Source organism: Hyperolius riggenbachi, chromosome 3 (assembly GCF_040937935.1).
Source record: "Hyperolius riggenbachi isolate aHypRig1 chromosome 3, aHypRig1.pri, whole genome shotgun sequence".
NCBI classification, from domain to species: domain Eukaryota; kingdom Metazoa; phylum Chordata; class Amphibia; order Anura; family Hyperoliidae; genus Hyperolius; species Hyperolius riggenbachi.
This window is the reverse complement of record NC_090648.1, coordinates 14763551-14783022: the sequence shown is the minus strand read 5'-3', so window position 1 is coordinate 14783022 and position 19472 is coordinate 14763551. Positions and strand designations below refer to the sequence as shown.

The following is a 19472-nucleotide window of genomic DNA, read 5'->3' as shown; positions in this document are numbered from 1 at the left end:
CCCTGCCAATGGCAACTGCAGTGTCTGAGGTGCAAGAAGGGGATGGGGAGCAGCTTGTTACTGATTACCCCCAAGCACTCTATACATAGCAATCCCTGCCAATGGCAACTGCAGTGTCAGAGGTGCAAGAAGGGGATGGGGAGCAGCTTGTTACTGATTACCCCCCAAGCACTCTATACATAGCAATCCCTGCCAATGGCAACTACAGTGTCAGAGGTGCAAGAAGGGGATGGGGAACAGCTAGTTAATGATTACCACTATTCAAAGCATCTATAGAAGTGATTATTATGAGCACAGGGCCAATAGAGAGCTAATACTGTAGTTGAGGGAGAGCCTTTCGGGGGCCCAAGGGCTCCGTTGCGGTCGCTACTTCTGCACCCCCTATTGCTAGGGACTTTAGTATGGGCCATACATTACTGATACTAACAGAGCGATACTATAATTGACGTCGGTATACAGTGATCAGACTACACACCCTTATAAATAGTAAACTTGAGTCATTGTGTAGACTGCACACTGTTAAACGTTGTATTTTGGCACTTCTCATGTTAATAAAGCACTTAGACATGCAACGTGTGCTATTTTTGTGGTAAAGGTGTGACAGTTCCTATAAACAGGCCTCTGCGGAAGGCCCTGGGGACGGTGTCCTAGTCATGTCACCCTCAGGGACCAATTCCCATCCCGTCTCTGGAGGCAGAGAATGGAAATCTATTTTTCACTTGCTGCTTTGTGAGGCGAAAACATTTCCGGTGTTTACCGTCAGCAGATAATAGGCAACAGTATCGTCTACAGGGTGAAGTCCAACATATCATTCAACTTCTAAAATAACACTACAGCGCTGGTCCGCCTAGTGGTCACACCTGGACTCCACACAGCCCGTAAAGGTGTCCTGTTAGCAGTGATGCTCATCTGAGCTTGGATATCCGAGATACTCGGATATCCTAGCTCTTTTTTCACTATCCGAGCTCGAATACCAAGCTCAAATAGTATTAGCTATCCGGGCTGTGCTATCCGAGCGCACTCGGATAGCAAGCAGCTATCCGGAGATATCCTAGCTATCCGAGCTCGGATAGCGTCATCCGCTCGGAAAGCGTCACGCCAGACGTCACCTCGAGTCCTCACAAGCGAATCAGAGGGCTCCCAGCCCTCTGACTGCAGCCAATCACAGAGGGGGAGCCTGGCCAAGCCCCCCTCTATAAATAGCGGCCGCCATCTTGCCTCACTCGTCCTGCTTGTGACTTACTGACTGACTGTACTGAGAGACTGCTCCAGTGCTTTTTGTCTGTGCAAGTGCATTGCTATTGTTCTAAACCTAGCGTTTTTACACTCCAACACTTGATATTCACCTGTATTGCTTTGTATTGTGGATAGATTGTATTTTAGGCAGTTTAGTTTGTGTGATTAAGGACTAGGGAGGGAGACTGCCACTGGTGCTGCTGCAGCTGCAGCCAGCAGCTAGGCCCTGTGCCTACGCAAGGCAGCCTGCCCTGCTCTGTGCTCTAGTCTCTAGTTACCTGTGCTCTCACCTGTCCTACTCTACTGTACTACTTCTGTGTTAGATAGATTATTGTACTATTTTGTAGTTAGCAGGCCCAGCTTTACTGCTATACCTGTCCTGTATCTGCTCTCTGTAATCTAGTCACACCTGTTCTATTGTTTAGCTAGATTCTTCTATTGTTTAGTTAGTACTGTAGTACTGCAGTCAGCGCTAGTAGATGTTAGAGTAGTAGTACTACTGTGTTAGCTTTCTACAGAACTGCTGTGCTGTGAGCAGTGCCAGTGTGACAGTTAGTGTGCACTAGTGTCTTCTCCTCTGCTATCTGACTGGCACTTGGCACGAGCCACATCCGGCATGCTCCTGGCACACGTTACACCTGCTGCTGCTGCATTGCCCTGCTCCTGGTGTCTGTGCAGCTCCCACCGCCAGGCCAGGGTGCCACATCCGGCATGCTCCTGGCACACGTTACACCTGCTGCTGCTGCTGCATTGCCCTGCTCCTGCTGCCTGTGCAGCTCCCACCGCCAGGCCAGGGTGCCACATCCGGCATGCTCCTGGCACACGTTACACCTGCTGCTGCTGCTGCATTGCCCTGCTCCTGCTGCCTGTGCAGCTCCCACCGCCAGGCCAGGGTGCCACATCCGGCATGCTCCTGGCACACGTTACACCTGCTGCTGCTGCTGCATTGCCCTGCTCCTGCTGCCTGTGCAGCTCCCACCGCCAGGGTGCCACAGGCCACTGATACCACCTATATTTAACCCAAAACACAATTGCTGCGTAATTTTTTGGAGGTGTCTGGGCTGATAACTGTCATGTCCCAGTTGTGCGGTTGGACTTTGGACACAATGTGGGCTGCACGACTGCTGTCTGGAACCTAGGCCTGATGTTAATTTACAGCAATTTTTTTTTTTGGGGGGGGGGGGGGGGATTTTTATGTAAAGCTACCAGAGTGGTGGATACATGAAACTCCACTAGAGGGCGCATGTGTCCCTCTAGTTCGATCATCGCCGGCAACAATAGCAAACAGGGGAACGCGTATATAACGGGCTCCACTGTTTGGCTTCTCCTGTCGCCATGACGACGATCGGAATGACGTCATGGACGTCAGCCGACGTCCTGACGTCAGACGCCTCCGATCCAGCCCATAGCGCTGCCCGGAACTCATTGGTCCGGGCAGCGCAGGGCTCTGGCGGGGGGGCCTCTTCCGCAGAGCGGCGGCGATCAAGCTGTACGCGCGGCTAGCAAAGTGCTAGCTGCGCGTACAGCACTTTAAATGGTAAAAATCGCCCCACCAGGGGCTGAGATCTCCTCCTGCGCGGCATAGCCCGAGCTCAGCTCGGGCTTACCGCCAGGGAGGTTAAAGGCCACTTCCGGTTTTTCTATCCGGATATCCGAATTTGCCCGGATAGCCCGGATACTGTGGTCAGATATCCGATTTGCATTCGGATCGGAAAATTTTGAACTCGGATATCCGACCCGGATCGGATATCGGGGTATCCGGATCCGAATCGGATCCGGATTTTGAAAAGGGGTATTCGAGCATCACTACCTGTTAGTACCTGGCAACGGGAGGCTAGCAGTAGATCCTTTAAAGGTGCCCAATAAGGGTAACATTTTCAATGAACAATGGCGTGAGCAGTCAGATAAATGCGATTGGATTGGCAGAAAGTAAACTTTGTTGATGTCCCAAATCGACTGTGAGCGAGTCTAATGGTTATCGTCTGTGCTGAAGAGGAACAGTTGTGGAGGACAGAAGGTGCTGAAGAGGAACAGTTGTGGAGGACAGAAGGTGCTGAAGAGGAACAGTTGTGGAGGAAAGAAGGTGCTGAAGAGGAACAGTTGTGGAGGACAGAAGGTGCTGAAGAGGAACAGTTGTGGAGGACAGAAGGTGTGGCAGTGGAACAATTGTAGAAGACAGAAGATGCTGAAGAGGGTCGATGAGGAGGGAAGAAGGTGCTGAAGAGGAACAGTTGTGGAGAACAGAAGGTGCTGAAGAGGAACAGTTGTGGAGGAAAGAAGGTGCTGAAGAGGAACAGTTGTGGACGACAGAAGGTGCTGAAGAGGAACAGTTGTGGAGGACAGAAGGTGTGGAAGAGAAACAGTTGTAGAAGACAGAAGGTGCTGAAGAGGGTCGATGAGGAGGGAAGAAGGTGCTGAAGAGGAACAGTTGTTGAGAACAGAATGTGCTGAAGAGGGACAGTTGTGAGGACAGAAGGTGCTGAAGAAGAACAGCAGTTGTAGAGGACAGACATTGCTGGTGCTAAAGAGGAACAGTTGTAGAGGACAGAAGGTGAAGGTGCTGAAGAGGGACAGTTGTGGAGGACTGAAGGTGCTGAAGAGGGACAGTTGTGGGGGACAGACATTGCTGGTGCTGAAGATGGACAGTTGTTGAGAACAAAATGCTGAAGAAAGACATTTGTGGAGGAAAAAAAAGGTGCTGAAGAGGGACAGTTGTTGAGGACAGACATTGCTGGTACTGAAGTGGAATAATTGTGGAGACCAGAAGTGGTGAAGGTGCTGAAAAGGAACAGTTGTGGAGGACAGACATTGCTGGTGCTGAAGAGGGACAGTTGTGGAGGACAGACATTGCTGGTGCTGAAGAGGGACAGTTGTGGAGGATAGACATTGCTGGTGCTGAAGAGGGACAGTTGTGGAGGACAGACATTGCTGGTGCTGAAGAGGGACAGTTGTGGAGGACAGACATTGCTGGTGCTGAAGAGGGACAGTTGTGGAGAACAGACATTGCTGGTGCTGAAGAGGGACAGTTGTGGAGGACAGACATTGCTGGTGCTGAAGAGGGACAGTTGTGGAGGACAGACATTGCTGGTGCTAAAGAGGGACAGTTGTGAAGGACAGACATTGCTGGTGCTGAAGAAGAACAGTTGTGGAGGACAGACATTGCTGGTGCTGAAGAAGGACAGTTGTGGAGGACAGACATTGCTGGTGCTGAAGAGGGACAGTTGTGCAGGACAGACATTGCTGGTGCTGAATAAGGACAGTTGTGGAGGACAGACATTGCTGGTGCTGAAGAAGGACAGTTGTGAAGGACAGACATTGCTGGTGCTGAAGAAGGACAGTTGTGAAGGACAGACATTTCTGGTGCTGAAGAGGGACAGTTGTGGAGGACAGACATTGCTGGTGCTGAAGAAGGACAGTTGTGAAGGACAGACATTTCTGGTGCTGAAGAAGGACAGTTGTAGAGGACAGACATTGCTGGTGCTGAAGAAGGACAGTTGTAGAGGACAGACATTGCTGGTGCTGAAGAAGGACAGTTGTAGAGGACAGACATTGCTGGTGCTGAAGAGGGACAGTTGTGGAGGACAGACATTGCTGGTGCTGAAGAAGGACAGTTGTGCAGGACAGACATTGCTGGTGCTGAAGAGGGACAGTTGTGAAGGACAGACATTGCTGGTGCTGAAGAGGGACAGTTGTGGAGGACAGACATTGCTGGTGCTGAAGGACAGTTGTGAAGGACAGACATTGCTGGTGCTGAAGAGGGACAGTTGTGAAGGACAGACATTGCTGGTGCTGAAGAAGAACAGTTGTGGAGGACAGACATTGCTGGTGCTGAAGGACAGTTGTGAAGGACAGACATTGCTGGTGCTGAAGAGGGACAGTTGTGGAGGACAGACATTGCTGGTGCTAAAGGACAGTTGTGAAGGACAGACATTGCTGGTGCTGAAGAGGGACAGTTGTGAAGGACAGACATTGCTGGTGCTGAAGAAGAACAGTTGTGGAGGACAGACATTGCTGGTGCTGAAGAGGGACAGTTGTGAAGGACAGACATTGCTGGTGCTGAAGAGGGACAGTTGTGGAGGACAGACATTGCTGGTGCTGAAGGACAGTTGTGGAGGACAGACATTGCTGGTGCTGAAGAAGGACAGTTGTAGAGGACAGACATTGCTGGTGCTGAAGAAGGACAGTTGTGAAGGACAGACATTGCTGGTGCTGAAGAAGGACAGTTGTAAAGGACAGACATTGCTGGTGCTGAAGAAGGACAGTTGTGAAGGACAGACATTGCTGGTGCTGAAGAAGAACAGTTGTGGAAGACAGACATTGCTGGTGCTGAAGAAGGACAGTTGTGAAGGACAGACATTGCTGGTGCTGAAGAAGAACAGTTGTGGAGGACAGACATTGCTGGTGCTGAAGGACAGTTGTGAAGGACAGACATTGCTGGTGCTGAAGAAGGACATTTGTGAAGGACAGACATTGCTGGTGCTGAAGGACAGTTGTGAAGGACAGACATTGCTGGTGCTGAAGAAGGACAGTTGTGAAGGACAGACATTGCTGGTGCTGAAGAGGGACAGTTGTGGAGGACAGACATTGCTGGTGCTGAAGAGGGACAGTTGTGGAGGACAGACATTGCTGGTGCTGAAGAGGGACAGTTGTGGAGGACAGACATTGCTGGTGCTGAAGAAGGACAGTTGTGAAGGACAGACATTGCTGGTGCTGAAGAAGGACAGTTGTGGAGGACAGACATTGCTGGTGCTGAAGAGGGACAGTTGTAGAGGACAGACATTGCTGGTGCTGAAGGACAGTTGTGAAGGACAGACATTGCTGGTGCTGAAGAAGGACAGTTGTGGAGGACAGACATTGCTGGTGCTGAAGGACAGTTGTGGAGGACAGACATTGCTGGTGCTGAAGGACAGTTGTGAAGGACAGACATTGCTGGTGCTGAAGAGGGACAGTTGTGAAGGACAGACATTGCTGGTGCTGAAGAAGAACAGTTGTGGAGGACAGACATTGCTGGTGCTGAAGGACAGTTGTGAAGGACAGACATTGCTGGTGCTGAAGAGGGACAGTTGTGGAGGACAGACATTGCTGGTGCTGAAGAAGAACAGTTGTGGAGGACAGACATTGCTGGTGCTGAAGGACAGTTGTGAAGGACAGACATTGCTGGTGCTGAAGAGGGACAGTTGTGGAGGACAGACATTGCTGGTGCTGAAGAAGGACAGTTGTGGAGGACAGACATTGCTGGTGCTGAAGGACAGTTGTGAAGGACAGACATTGCTGGTGTTGAAGAGGGACAGTTGTGGAGGACAGACATTGCTGGTGCTGAAGAAGGACAGTTGTGGAGGACTGACATTGCTGGTGCTGAAGAAGGACAGTTGTGGAGGACAGACATTGCTGGTGCTGAAGAAGGACAGTTGTGAAGGACAGACATTGCTGGTGCTGAAGGACAGTTGTGAAGGACAGACATTGCTGGTGCTGAAGAGGGACAGTTGTGGAGGACAGACATTTCTGGTGCTGAAGAGGGACAGTTGTGGAGGACAGACATTGCTGGTGCTGAAGAGGGACAGTTGTGGAGGACAGACATTTCTGGTGCTGAAGAGGGACAGTTGTGAAGGACAGACATTTCTGGTGCTGAAGAGGGACAGTTGTGGAGGACAGACATTGCTGGTGCTGAAGGACAGTTGTGAAGGACAGACATTGCTGGTGCTGAAGGACAGTTGTGAAGGACAGACATTGCTGGTGCTGAAGGACAGTTGTGAAGGACAGACATTGCTGGTGCTGAAGGACAGTTGTGGAGGACAGACATTGCTGGTGCTGAAGGACAGTTGTGAAGGACAGACATTGCTGGTGCTGAAGAGGGACAGTTGTGAAGGACAGACATTGCTGGTGCTGAAGAGGGACAGTTGTGAAGGACAGACATTGCTGGTGCTGAAGGACAGTTGTGGAGGACAGACCTTGCTGGTGCTGAAGGACAGTTGTGAAGGACAGACATTGCTGGTGCTGAAGAGGGACAGTTGTGAAGGACAGACATTGCTGGTGCTGAAGAGGGACAGTTGTGGAGGACAGACATTGCTGGTGCTGAAGAGGGACAGTTGTGGAGGACAGACATTGCTGGTGCTGAAGAGGGACAGTTGTGGAGGACAGACATTGCTGGTGCTGAAGAAGGACAGTTGTGAAGGACAGACATTGCTGGTGCTGAAGAAGGACAGTTGTGGAGGACAGACATTGCTGGTGCTGAAGAGGGACAGTTGTAGAGGACAGACATTGCTGGTGCTGAAGGACAGTTGTGAAGGACAGACATTGCTGGTGCTGAAGAAGGACAGTTGTGGAGGACAGACATTGCTGGTGCTGAAGGACAGTTGTGGAGGACAGACATTGCTGGTGCTGAAGGACAGTTGTGAAGGACAGACATTGCTGGTGCTGAAGAGGGACAGTTGTGAAGGACAAACATTGCTGGTGCTGAAGAAGAACAGTTGTGGAGGACAGACATTGCTGGTGCTGAAGGACAGTTGTGAAGGACAGACATTGCTGGTGCTGAAGAGGGACAGTTGTGGAGGACAGACATTGCTGGTGCTGAAGAAGAACAGTTGTGGAGGACAGACATTGCTGGTGCTGAAGGACAGTTGTGAAGGACAGACATTGCTGGTGCTGAAGAGGGACAGTTGTGGAGGACAGACATTGCTGGTGCTGAAGAAGGACAGTTGTGGAGGACAGACATTGCTGGTGCTGAAGGACAGTTGTGAAGGACAGACATTGCTGGTGTTGAAGAGGGACAGTTGTGGAGGACAGACATTGCTGGTGCTGAAGAAGGACAGTTGTGGAGGACTGACATTGCTGGTGCTGAAGAAGGACAGTTGTGGAGGACAGACATTGCTGGTGCTGAAGAAGGACAGTTGTGAAGGACAGACATTGCTGGTGCTGAAGGACAGTTGTGAAGGACAGACATTGCTGGTGCTGAAGAGGGACAGTTGTGGAGGACAGACATTTCTGGTGCTGAAGAGGGACAGTTGTGGAGGACAGACATTGCTGGTGCTGAAGAGGGACAGTTGTGGAGGACAGACATTTCTGGTGCTGAAGAGGGACAGTTGTGAAGGACAGACATTTCTTGTGCTGAAGAGGGACAGTTGTGGAGGACAGACATTGCTGGTGCTGAAGGACAGTTGTGAAGGACAGACATTGCTGGTGCTGAAGGACAGTTGTGAAGGACAGACATTGCTGGTGCTGAAGGACAGTTGTGAAGGACAGACATTGCTGGTGCTGAAGGACAGTTGTGGAGGACAGACATTGCTGGTGCTGAAGGACAGTTGTGAAGGACAGACATTGCTGGTGCTGAAGAGGGACAGTTGTGAAGGACAGACATTGCTGGTGCTGAAGGACAGTTGTGGAGGACAGACCTTGCTGGTGCTGAAGGACAGTTGTGAAGGACAGACATTGCTGGTGCTGAAGAGGGACAGTTGTGAAGGACAGACATTGCTGGTGCTGAAGAGGGACAGTTGTGGAGGACAGACATTGCTGGTGCTGAAGAGGGACAGTTGTGGAGGACAGACATTGCTGGTGCTGAAGAGGGACAGTTGTGGAGGACAGACATTGCTGGTGCTGAAGAAGGACAGTTGTGGAGGACAGACATTGCTGGTGCTGAAGAAGGACAGTTGTGAAGGACAGACATTGCTGGTGCTGAAGAAGGACAGTTGTGGAGGACAGACATTGCTGGTGCTGAAGAAGGACAGTTGTGAAGGACAGACATTGCTGGTGCTGAAGGACAGTTGTGAAGGACAGACATTGCTGGTGCTGAAGGACAGTTGTGGAGGACAGACATTGCTGGTGCTGAAGGACAGTTGTGAAGGACAGACATTGCTGGTGCTGAAGAAGGACAGTTGTGAAGGACAGACATTGCTGGTGCTGAAGGACAGTTGTGGAGGACAGACATTGCTGGTGCTGAAGGACAGTTGTGAAGGACAGACATTGCTGGTGCTGAAGGACAGTTGTGAAGGACAGACATTGCTGGTGGTGAAGAGGGACAGTTGTGGAGGACAGACATTGCTGGTGCTGAAGATGGACAGTTGTGGAGGACAGACATTGCTGGTGCTGAAGAGGGACAGTTGTGAAGGACAGACATTGCTGGTGCTGAAGAAGGACAGTTGTGGAGGACAGACATTGCTGGTGCTGAAGAAGGACAGTTGTGAAGGACAGACATTGCTGGTGCTGAAGAGGGACAGTTGTGGAGGACAGACATTGCTGGTGCTGAAGAGGGACAGTTGTGAAGGACAGACATTGCTGGTGCTGAAGGACAGTTGTGAAGGACAGACATTGCTGGTGCTGAAGAGGGACAGTTGTGGAGGACAGACATTGCTGGTGCTGAAGAGGGACAGTTGTGGAGGACAGACATTGCTGGTGCTGAAGAAGGACAGTTGTGGAGGACAGACATTGCTGGTGCTGAAGAGGGACAGTTGTGGAGGACAGACATTGCTGGTGCTGAAGAAGGACAGTTGTGGAGGACAGACATTGCTGGTGCTGAAGAAGGACAGTTGTGGAGGACAGACATTGCTGGTGCTGAAGAAGGACAGTTGTGAAGGACAGACATTGCTGGTGCTGAAGAGGGACAGTTGTGGAGGACAGACATTGCTGGTGCTGAAGAAGGACAGTTGTGGAGGACAGACATTGCTAGTGCTGAAGAGGAACAGTTGTGGAGGACAGACATTGCTGGTGCTGAAGGACAGTTGTGAAGGACAGACATTGCTGGTGCTGAAGGACAGTTGTGAAGGACAGACATTGCTGGTGCTTAAGAAGAAGGACAGTTGTGGAGGACAGACATTGCTGGTGCTGAAGAAGGACAGTTGTGGAGGACAGACATTGCTGGTGCTGAAGAAGGACAGTTGTGAAGGACAGACATTGCTGGTGCTGAAGAAGGACAGTTGTGAAGGACAGACATTGCTGGTGCTGAATAAGGACAGTTGTGGAGGACAGACATTGCTGGTGCTGAAGAAGGACAGTTGTGGAGGACAGACATTGCTAGTGCTGAAGGACAGTTGTGAAGGACAGACATTGCTGGTGCTGAAGAGGGACAGTTGTGGAGGACAGACATTGCTGGTGCTGAAGAGGGACAGTTGTGGAGGACAGACATTGCTGGTGCTGAAGGACAGTTGTGAAGGACAGAGTATGTGGAAGTGGAACAGTTGAGAAGGACAGGAGGTGCTGAGGAGGAATAGTTGTGGAGGATAGATGGCCACTTGGGAGAAGACCGGCCGAGGGTCATTCAGTCAAATGGAAATCAAGTGCTGTTACCGGCAAGCTCTCAACTGAGCCCTTTCGACTGAGATTTTCCACCACGCCCAACTTATCCTTTTGACCGATCTATCCGGTGGCCATGTTGCAGCAGCGATATCTGCCAGATTAGATCATTATGATCGAATCGGCCAGATATTGATGCTGAAAATCGATTCCGAGCGTCCTTACTCTCAAGCTTGTACATCACAACATGAAAAAGTCAGTGTTTGGATTCAGTGTGGTTGTCCAGTGGGAAAATAAAATTTAAACTTTATTAATTAACTTTAAAACAGAGTTGGAACAAAATTGCATTACATTTTAGCGCACAACTTGAAAGCACAACACAAAGACTAGCCTAAACGATATTCCATATCAGGAAGGAAGGTCCGCCCACCAAGTTCAACCAAATCCTCTGTGGTGAGCCCGATACTTTTTGGCGTGATAGTCACATCAGGGCAAACTGTAATACGGTCAGATTCATTTCATTTTCTATAAGCCCTGTCAACATGTCTAATGCAACACAGAAAGCACTATCTACCCCTCAAGAGGTGTCATAACTCATGCCCCCCCCCCCCCCCCCCCTGGGGTGTATAACAGGAGATCTCTGCCCCCTGGTAGGTGTAAGGAGCCCGTGTTACCACCTGGGCTCTACAGCAGGAGAGCTGTTACAATACCTGTCACCGGCGGTCTCGTGCGCGCATTCCTACGCGCGCGCGCGATCGCGCATTGTCTTTTATGATAGCTGGGCGTGTTCCTAGGAGCCGTTGCGCCGCGCGCACGCGTACTGGCGTCCGCGTCAGCGCGCATGCGTGCGCACGTGCGCGCACGCACGCGGGCGCATGCGCGAGGCACGTCATTCGGCGCCAATTTTGAATGTCGTATTTAAGCAAGCTGCTGGAGAGGCCCAGTGCTGTTTCTTCTGATCAGCTTGGTGCCAGTAGACGCTGGAGCCTTGTATTGATTTATAATTTACCTGTTGCCGACCTTAGCCTGTTCCTGACTTACGATTATCGCCGCCTGTCCTGACCTCAGCTTGTTTATCGATTACGCCTGTCTTCAGCCTGCCCTGACCTCTGCTTGTGACCTCGTCTACGATTGATATCCGCCTGCCCCGACCTCGGCTTGTGACCCCGACTACGTGGCTGCCTTCAGCTCCTGTATCTGACGCACTGCAGTCTCATCTGTTCTCCAACCCACTGTGGGATTTACCTAAGCGCAACCTGGTGGGCACTAGGCAGCGAAGTTCCCACTTCCCCCTCAAGGGGTTGTGGTCCTGCTTCCCCCTCAAGGGGTTGTGGGTGAAGACCCGTGGTCACTTAGACTCTGCGCTTGGGTGGTCCATAAAACACAGTGGGGCGGTCAACAGCCTCCACGTCCAGATCTTCATAACAGCAAGAAACAGCCATAAAGATGTCCACAGGAGGGGCTCCTGCTAATACCACCATGGAGGATCTCTGTCGTTTGGTGTCAGAACTCTCTCTTTCTGTCCGTGAGGCTCAACAAGGTTATGCACGTCTCGAGACTCAAGTACAAGCTATAACTACCAGTCGAGTACAAGCTAGTCCTCCAGTACAACCTGTTCTGCATCCCGTTACCGTTGTTCCTGAACCAAAGATTCCGCTACCTGACAGATTCTCTGGGGATCGCAGCAAGTTCCGCCAGTTCCGCAGTGCTTGCTTATTGTACTTTTCCCTCAAGCCACGGAGCTTCTCTGATGAAACAATTAGGGTGGGCACTATCATCTCACTACTTCAAGATGAACCACAGGCCTGGGCCCTTCGTCTGAGAGATCTACAAAGCCCTCACCTGGCCAGTACAGACTCCTTGTTCAAAGCTCTAGCTGAGGTTTATGATGACCCCCGCCAAGCTGCTTCCGCTGAATCTGCTCTATGTAATCTTACACAAGGGAAAAGACCAGTCGAGGATTATGTAGCGGACTTTCGAAGGTACAGTGTTGACACCGACTGGAACGAGGCTGCACTTAAACATCAATTCCGCCTCGGTTTATCAGGACTACTGAAAGATGAACTAGCTCGAGTCGGCATTCCAGCTACCCTTAACGAACTGGTATCTCTGGTTATCCAGATCGACAGGCGCCTACGGGAACGCAGAGCCGAGAGGGCTGGGGGTCTTCGACCCATGTGGGGGCCAAATAGCTCGTATCTGACATCCAGTCCTCTGTCTCCAGAAGTCTCTACTCCCACTGCAGCTTCGGCTGATGAACCTGAGCCTATGCAGATAGGTCTGGCGCGTCCTGCTCTTTCTAATGATGAACGTCAGCGAAGACGCCAAGCTAATCTCTGCCTTTACTGTGGGGCCTCTGGTCATTTTCTCCGCAACTGCCCTGTCAGGCCCATAGGTGAGGAACAGTCTTCATCTCCCGTTTTAGAGTGTCCTTTGCCTGCTTCTGGGTCTTATGTATCTCTTACTCTGTCGTTGCAGGCGCCAAGAAGAACATTAGAAGTTGACGCAATAGTTGATTCTGGAGCTTGTAGTTGTTTTATCGATTCCACCTTGGCTCACCAATTACAACTTCCTCTAAGAACTAAAACCAAGTCATTAAACATCTGCTTGGCAGATGGTTCAAAGATCAAAGATGGGCCTATAACACAAGAGACTTTACCTACCTTGATCACTACATCCTCCTCCCATTCCGAATATATCATCTTCGATTTGATCACTTCTCCGTTATATCCGGTTATTCTGGGTATGCCATGGTTACAAGCCCACAATCCTATGATCGACTGGCTCTCCGGAAAGATTTCCTTCCACTCTCGCTACTGTTTGCAGGCTTGTTTATCTCCTTCCTCTGCTGTGATGTGTTTGAAACAAGAGATTTTGGAGTTTGTTCCTGAAGTTTATAGAGACTTTGCCGATGTTTTTGATAAGAGGGGAGCTGATGTATTACCCCCGCACAGAATTTATGACTGTCCTGTTGATCTTCTTTCCGGAGCTAAGATCCCGTTTGGACGAATCTACCCGCTAACTGAGCCTGAGCAAGCCACGTTGAAAGCATACATTGATGAAAATCTCCTAAAAGGGTTCATCCGTCACTCCACCTCGCCTGCTGGTGCCGGTATATTTTTTGTAGAAAAGAAAGACCACACCCTCCGTCCTTGCATAGACTATAGAGAACTCAATAAAATAACTGTCAAGAATCGTTATCCTCTGCCACTGTTTCCTGAGATTTTCCAACGCCTCCGTTCTGCTCGAATCTTTTCTAAGTTAGACCTTCGAGGAGCATACAATCTGATCCGCATCCGAGAAGGAGACGAGTGGAAGACTGCCTTTCGAACCAGATACGGTCATTTTGAATATCTTGTAATGCCGTTTGGACTCTGTAATGCTCCTGCCACTTTCCAACACTTCATTAATGATATTTTCAGAGACATTATCGACCAATATATTGTTGTTTACCTTGATGACATCCTTATATTCTCTCAAGACATTTCCGAGCATAGACAACATGTTAAACGTGTCTTGACTCGCCTACGCACCCATGGTCTCTATGCCAAACCAGAAAAATGTGTTTTTGAACAAACATCAGTTCACTTCCTGGGACTTGTCATCTCCGCGGAGGGGGTGGCTATGGATCCTAAGAAAGTATCCGCCATCTTGGACTGGCCAGCTCCCATCGACCGTAAAGGAGTTCAGAGGTTCATAGGGTTTGCAAACTTCTATCGAAGATTCATTAAAGACTTCTCTGCTATTGTATCTCCACTGACTCAACTTACCAAAGTCAACTTACCATTCTGTTGGAACCTAGAAGCTCAAGAAGCCTTTGCAAAACTGAAAGACAAATTCATCTCTGCTCCAGTTCTGACTCATCCTGATCCTGCCTTGCCTTTCGTGTTAGAAGTGGATGCTTCTGAAAATGCTATTGGGGCAATCCTGTCTCAACGTAATGATCCTAAAGCTATATTACATCCTGTTGCTTTTTTTTCTCGCAAATTGTTACCGGCTGAGAAGAACTATGACGTAGCTGATCGGGAGTTGCTGTCCATTAAAGCAGCTCTGGAGGAGTGGCGTTATTTGTTGGAAGGGGCCAATAATCCTGTTCTAGTTCTGACCGATCACAAGAATTTAGAATATCTTCGTTCTGCCAAACGCCTCAAACCACGACAAGCTCGATGGGCTCTGTTCTTTTCCAGATTTGACCTACATATAACTTACCAGCCAGGCTCCAGAAATATTAAAGCTGATGCATTATCCAGAATGTTTTCGGAAGAGACTATGCAAAGCAAACCTGAAACTATTCTCCCCTCCAATTGCTTCTTGTTACTACAGTCTGATCTGATAAATACCATCAAAGAAGCCTCTAGCGGTATTGAGCCTTGCAGAAAACTAGGTCTTGCCCGTAAGGAAGGGTTTTTTTTGCATAAGGATAAAATTTTTGTACCTGACCAGGCTAAGATTACTGTGCTGGGCCACTGTCATGACAATTTACTTTCTGGCCATTTTGGCATTACTAAGACCTATGAACTTCTATTAAGAAATTTTTGGTGGCCTAATATGTTTCAGGATTGTAAACAGTATGTGTTATCCTGTCCTGTCTGTGCCCGTTCTAAGTCTTCTAGGGAAAAACCTTGGGGTCTGCTCAAACCCTTACCCATCCCTTCCCGCCCCTGGGGTATGATATCACTAGATTTCATTGTAGAGCTACCTTCCTCTCAGGGGTTTAACTCCATTCTGGTGGTGGTAGATCGTTTGACCAAGATGGGCCATTTTATTCCGATGAAGGGCACTCCTACCGCATTAGAAACGGCTGAGGCGTTTATTAAGGAAATTATTAGATTACATGGGGTACCAGATGATATTGTTTCAGATAGAGGGGTGCAATTTACGTCAAACTTGTGGAAAGAATTATGCAGATGTCTGGATATTCATGTGTCTCTCTCCTCTGGCTATCATCCCCAGTCTAATGGCCAGACGGAGAGAACCAACCAGACTCTAGAACAGTACCTTAGGTGTTTTACTTCTGCCTCACAAGAAAACTGGTCATCCCTGCTGTCTACTGCTGAATTTGCATATAATAATTCTACTCATTCTGCTACCAAGCAATCACCATTTTTTGCTAACTATGGGTTTCACCCCGTTTCTCTACCCAATGTGTTTCCTGAATCGTCTGTTCCTTCTCTACAGGATAGATTGTTATTTTTAAAGGATAATATCAAAAATGTTTCTAATGTTCTGTCTCAGACTCAGGTTAGAACAAAAAGGATTGCTGACAAATCCAGGAGGGAATCTCCTTCGTTTAAACCAGGAGATCTTGTTTGGTTATCTACTTGTAATTTGAAACTGCGGGTCCCATCAAGAAAGCTTGGACCTAGATTTATTGGGCCTTATCCAGTTAAAAGAGTTGTTAATCCTGTGGCTATTGAACTTGTGTTACCTGATACTTTGAAGGTTCATCCTGTCTTTCATGTGTCTTGCTTAAAATTGCATTTTCAGGGTTCCTGTTCCAATCCTCAGTCTCCTCCTCCGCCTCCGGTCCTGGTGGATGGTTGTGAGGAGTTTGAGGTCGAAGCCATTTTAGACTCCAAGATAAGATCTGGCCGATTGTTTTATTTAGTAAAATGGAAGGGTTATGGGGTGGAGGAGAATTCTTGGGAACCTGCTACTGGGATTCATGCTCCTAGGCTAATTAAGAATTTTCACTGTAAATTTCCGTGTAAACCGGCTCCAAAGGGCACCCGGAGGTTGCCCGTGGGGGAGGGGCAATGTTACAATACCTGTCACCGGCGGTCTCGTGCGCGCATTCCTACGCGCGCGCGCGATCGCGCATTGTCTTTTATGATAGCTGGGCGTGTTCCTAGGAGCCGTTGCGCCGCGCGCACGCGTACTGGCGTCCGCGTCAGCGCGCATGCGTGCGCACGTGCGCGCACGCACGCGGGCGCATGCGCGAGGCACGTCATTCGGCGCCAATTTTGAATGTCGTATTTAAGCAAGCTGCTGGAGAGGCCCAGTGCTGTTTCTTCTGATCAGCTTGGTGCCAGTAGACGCTGGAGCCTTGTATTGATTTATAATTTACCTGTTGCCGACCTTAGCCTGTTCCTGACTTACGATTATCGCCGCCTGTCCTGACCTCAGCTTGTTTATCGATTACGCCTGTCTTCAGCCTGCCCTGACCTCTGCTTGTGACCTCGTCTACGATTGATATCCGCCTGCCCCGACCTCGGCTTGTGACCCCGACTACGTGGCTGCCTTCAGCACCTGTATCTGACGCACTGCAGTCTCATCTGTTCTCCAACCCACTGTGGGATTTACCTAAGCGCAACCTGGTGGGCACTAGGCAGCGAAGTTCCCACTTCCCCCTCAAGGGGTTGTGGTCCTGCTTCCCCCTCAAGGGGTTGTGGGTGAAGACCCGTGGTCACTTAGACTCTGCGCTTGGGTGGTCCATAAAACACAGTGGGGCGGTCAACAGCCTCCACGTCCAGATCTTCATAACAAGAGCTCTGCCACCTGGTGGGTGTAAGAAGCCTGAGCTACCCCCTGGGGTGTATACCAGGAGAACTCCACCCCTTGGTGGGTGTAAGAAGCATGAGCTACCTCCTGGGGTGTATAGCAGGAGAACTATGCCCTCTGGTGGCTGTAAGAAGCATGAGTTACCCCCTGGGGTCTACAGCAGGAGAGCTCTTCCCCCTGGTAAGTGTAAGAAACCTGAGCTACCCCCTGGGTGTATAACATGAGAACTCTGCCCCCTGCTGGGTGTAAGAAGCCTGGGCTACCCCCTGGGGTGTATAACATGAGAACTATGCCCCCTGGTGGGTGTAAGAAGCCTGGGCTACCCCCTGGGGTGTTTACCAGGAGAACTCTGCCCCCTGGTGGGTGTAAGAAGCCTGGGCTACCCCCTGGGGTGTATACCAGGATAACTCTGCCCCCTGGTGGCTGTAAGAAGCCTGGGCTACCCCTTGGGGTGTATAACAGGAGATCTCTGCCCCCTGGTGTGTGTAAGAAGCCTGGACTATACTCTGGGGTGTATAACAAGGAGAACTCTGCCCCCTGGTGGCTGTAAGAAGCCTGGGCTACCCCCTGGGGTCTATAGCAGCAGAACTCTGCCCCCTGGTGGCTGTAGGAAGCCTGGGCTACCCCCTGGGGTGTTTAACAGGAGAACTCTACCCCCTGGTGGCTGTAAGAAGCCTAGGCTACCCCCTGGGGTGTATAACAAGAGAACTCAGCCCCCTGGTGGCTGTAAGAAGCCTAGGCTACCTCCTGGGGTGTATAACAGGAGATCTCTGCCCCCTGGTGGCTGTAGGACGCCTGGGCTACCCCCTGGGGTCTATAGCAGCAGAACTCTGCCCCCTGGTGGCTGTAAGAAGCCTGAGTTACCCGCTGGGGTCTATAGCAGCAGAACTCTTCCCCCTGGTGGCTGTAAGAAGCATGGGCTACCTCCTGGGGTGTATAACAGGAGAACTCTGCCCCCTGGTGCCTGTAAGAAGCCTGGGCTACCTCCTGGGGTGTATTACAGGAGAACTCTGCCCCCTGGTGGCTGTAAGAAGCCTGGGCTACCCCCTGGGGTCTATAGCAGCAGAACTCTGCCCCCTGGTGGCTGTAAGAAGCCTGGGCTACTTCCTGGGGTGTATAACAAGGAGAACTCTGCACCCTGGTGTGTGTGAGAAGCCTGAACTACCCCCTGGGGTCTATAGCAGCAGAACTCTGCCCCCTGGTGGGTGTAAGAAACCATAGTTACCCCTGGGGTATATAACAAGTAGAACTTTGCCCCCAAACAACGTCAGGGAATTTTTACCACTGAGGGAACAAAGACAGAAACTAATTGGAAATATTGCCGCTGCAGCATGCTAGAGAGATTTAAGGGTCAGGGAGCTAATTTTTATCAAGACTGTTGTGTGCTCATATTTTAACAATAAATAATACAATAATACATTTAAACACCCAAAAATGTAAACTAGGCATAATGTCCATCACAGCAGGTGGTATGTGAAGCTACCTCACCTGTGATGAGATACACTCTTGGTGGTACCCGGAAAACGTCAGACTAATTCCGAAGAAAGCCCAGACTATGCAACATTATCCTGTTTTGTTTCTAAAAGTAGGTGTTGCGTGGTTTTCTACATTCCCTGAAATGATTGGGTACTGCCTTCCACAATGGCGGGCTGCCTGCTGTGCCCCCCCATCCCTTCGGGTTCATGAAAGATGCCCCAGAACTTTGCCTTCTAGCCTCAGACTCCATATCTCCCGCCTCCCATCGGTTATGGTTTCTCCCACCTGCTCTCCAGCTCATCCAGTTGTTGGTCAGCGGTGCAACTTCTTCCAGGCAATCGTCCACTACTGTGGACCCCTCTTGTCTTTTGTAGGATGACCATAATGCCCCCCATTTTTCACCTGCTGTTCCCCTAATGCTCTCAGCTCCAAACCCCTCTGGGCTGCTTCTTGCTGGACCCCAATCTTCCAGTTCACTGTCTCCCTCTCTGAAGCTATCTAGGTTGAGTCCTGCTGTCCCCCAATTTTTGAGGTTGCTATTTCTTTTTCGGAACCCCTCTAGGCTACCGTACTCTGATTCGCAATCTGACGGTTTGCCATTATTTTCTGCAAATAGGTTTGCTTCTGGAAATCTATCTTGTCTTCTATCTGCAGCCTGCTGACCTTCCATGAAACTGGAGATGTGGTCCAAGGAGGCTGTCCATGGAAACGCCACCTATGAGCAAGAGAGAATACTGTCATGAACCTTGTTCATTAAACCTACAAGATAAGAGGGGTTTTTTTCCTCCTTCATTTCTTCTCCAGATACGTACGATAAATAACATGTAGTTGTGTCACCTGGGAGACAATTTATTGTGTACATGAAAAAAGGCACTTGGAAAAATGGGTGCCGGAGATACCGGTTAGTAGGAGCTCAAGACCATCAAGGAAGCTATATGAGGGAAGGGAGGGAGGAAGCCTGGACCACCGGGGAAGCTATATTTGGGGAAGGGGGGAAGCACTAGACCACCAGGGAAGCCATATGGGGAGGGAGGAAG

The 19472-nt window shown here is 50.0% G+C and overlaps 1 protein-coding gene across 2 annotated transcripts in view; it reads right to left on the bottom strand.

Moving 5' to 3' along the window:
- Positions 1-11072: 11072 nt before the first annotated feature.
- The window catches only part of INCA1 (inhibitor of CDK, cyclin A1 interacting protein 1), a 47663-nt gene continuing 39263 nt past the window's right edge, over positions 11073-19472 (bottom strand). For both annotated transcript variants that reach the window (XM_068273891.1, XM_068273890.1), the window contains exon 7: positions 11073-19150. In XM_068273891.1, coding sequence (XP_068129992.1) covers positions 18539-19150 — 612 coding nt within the window. In that variant the 3' untranslated portion in view covers positions 11073-18538. The remainder of the gene's footprint in view (positions 19151-19472) is intronic.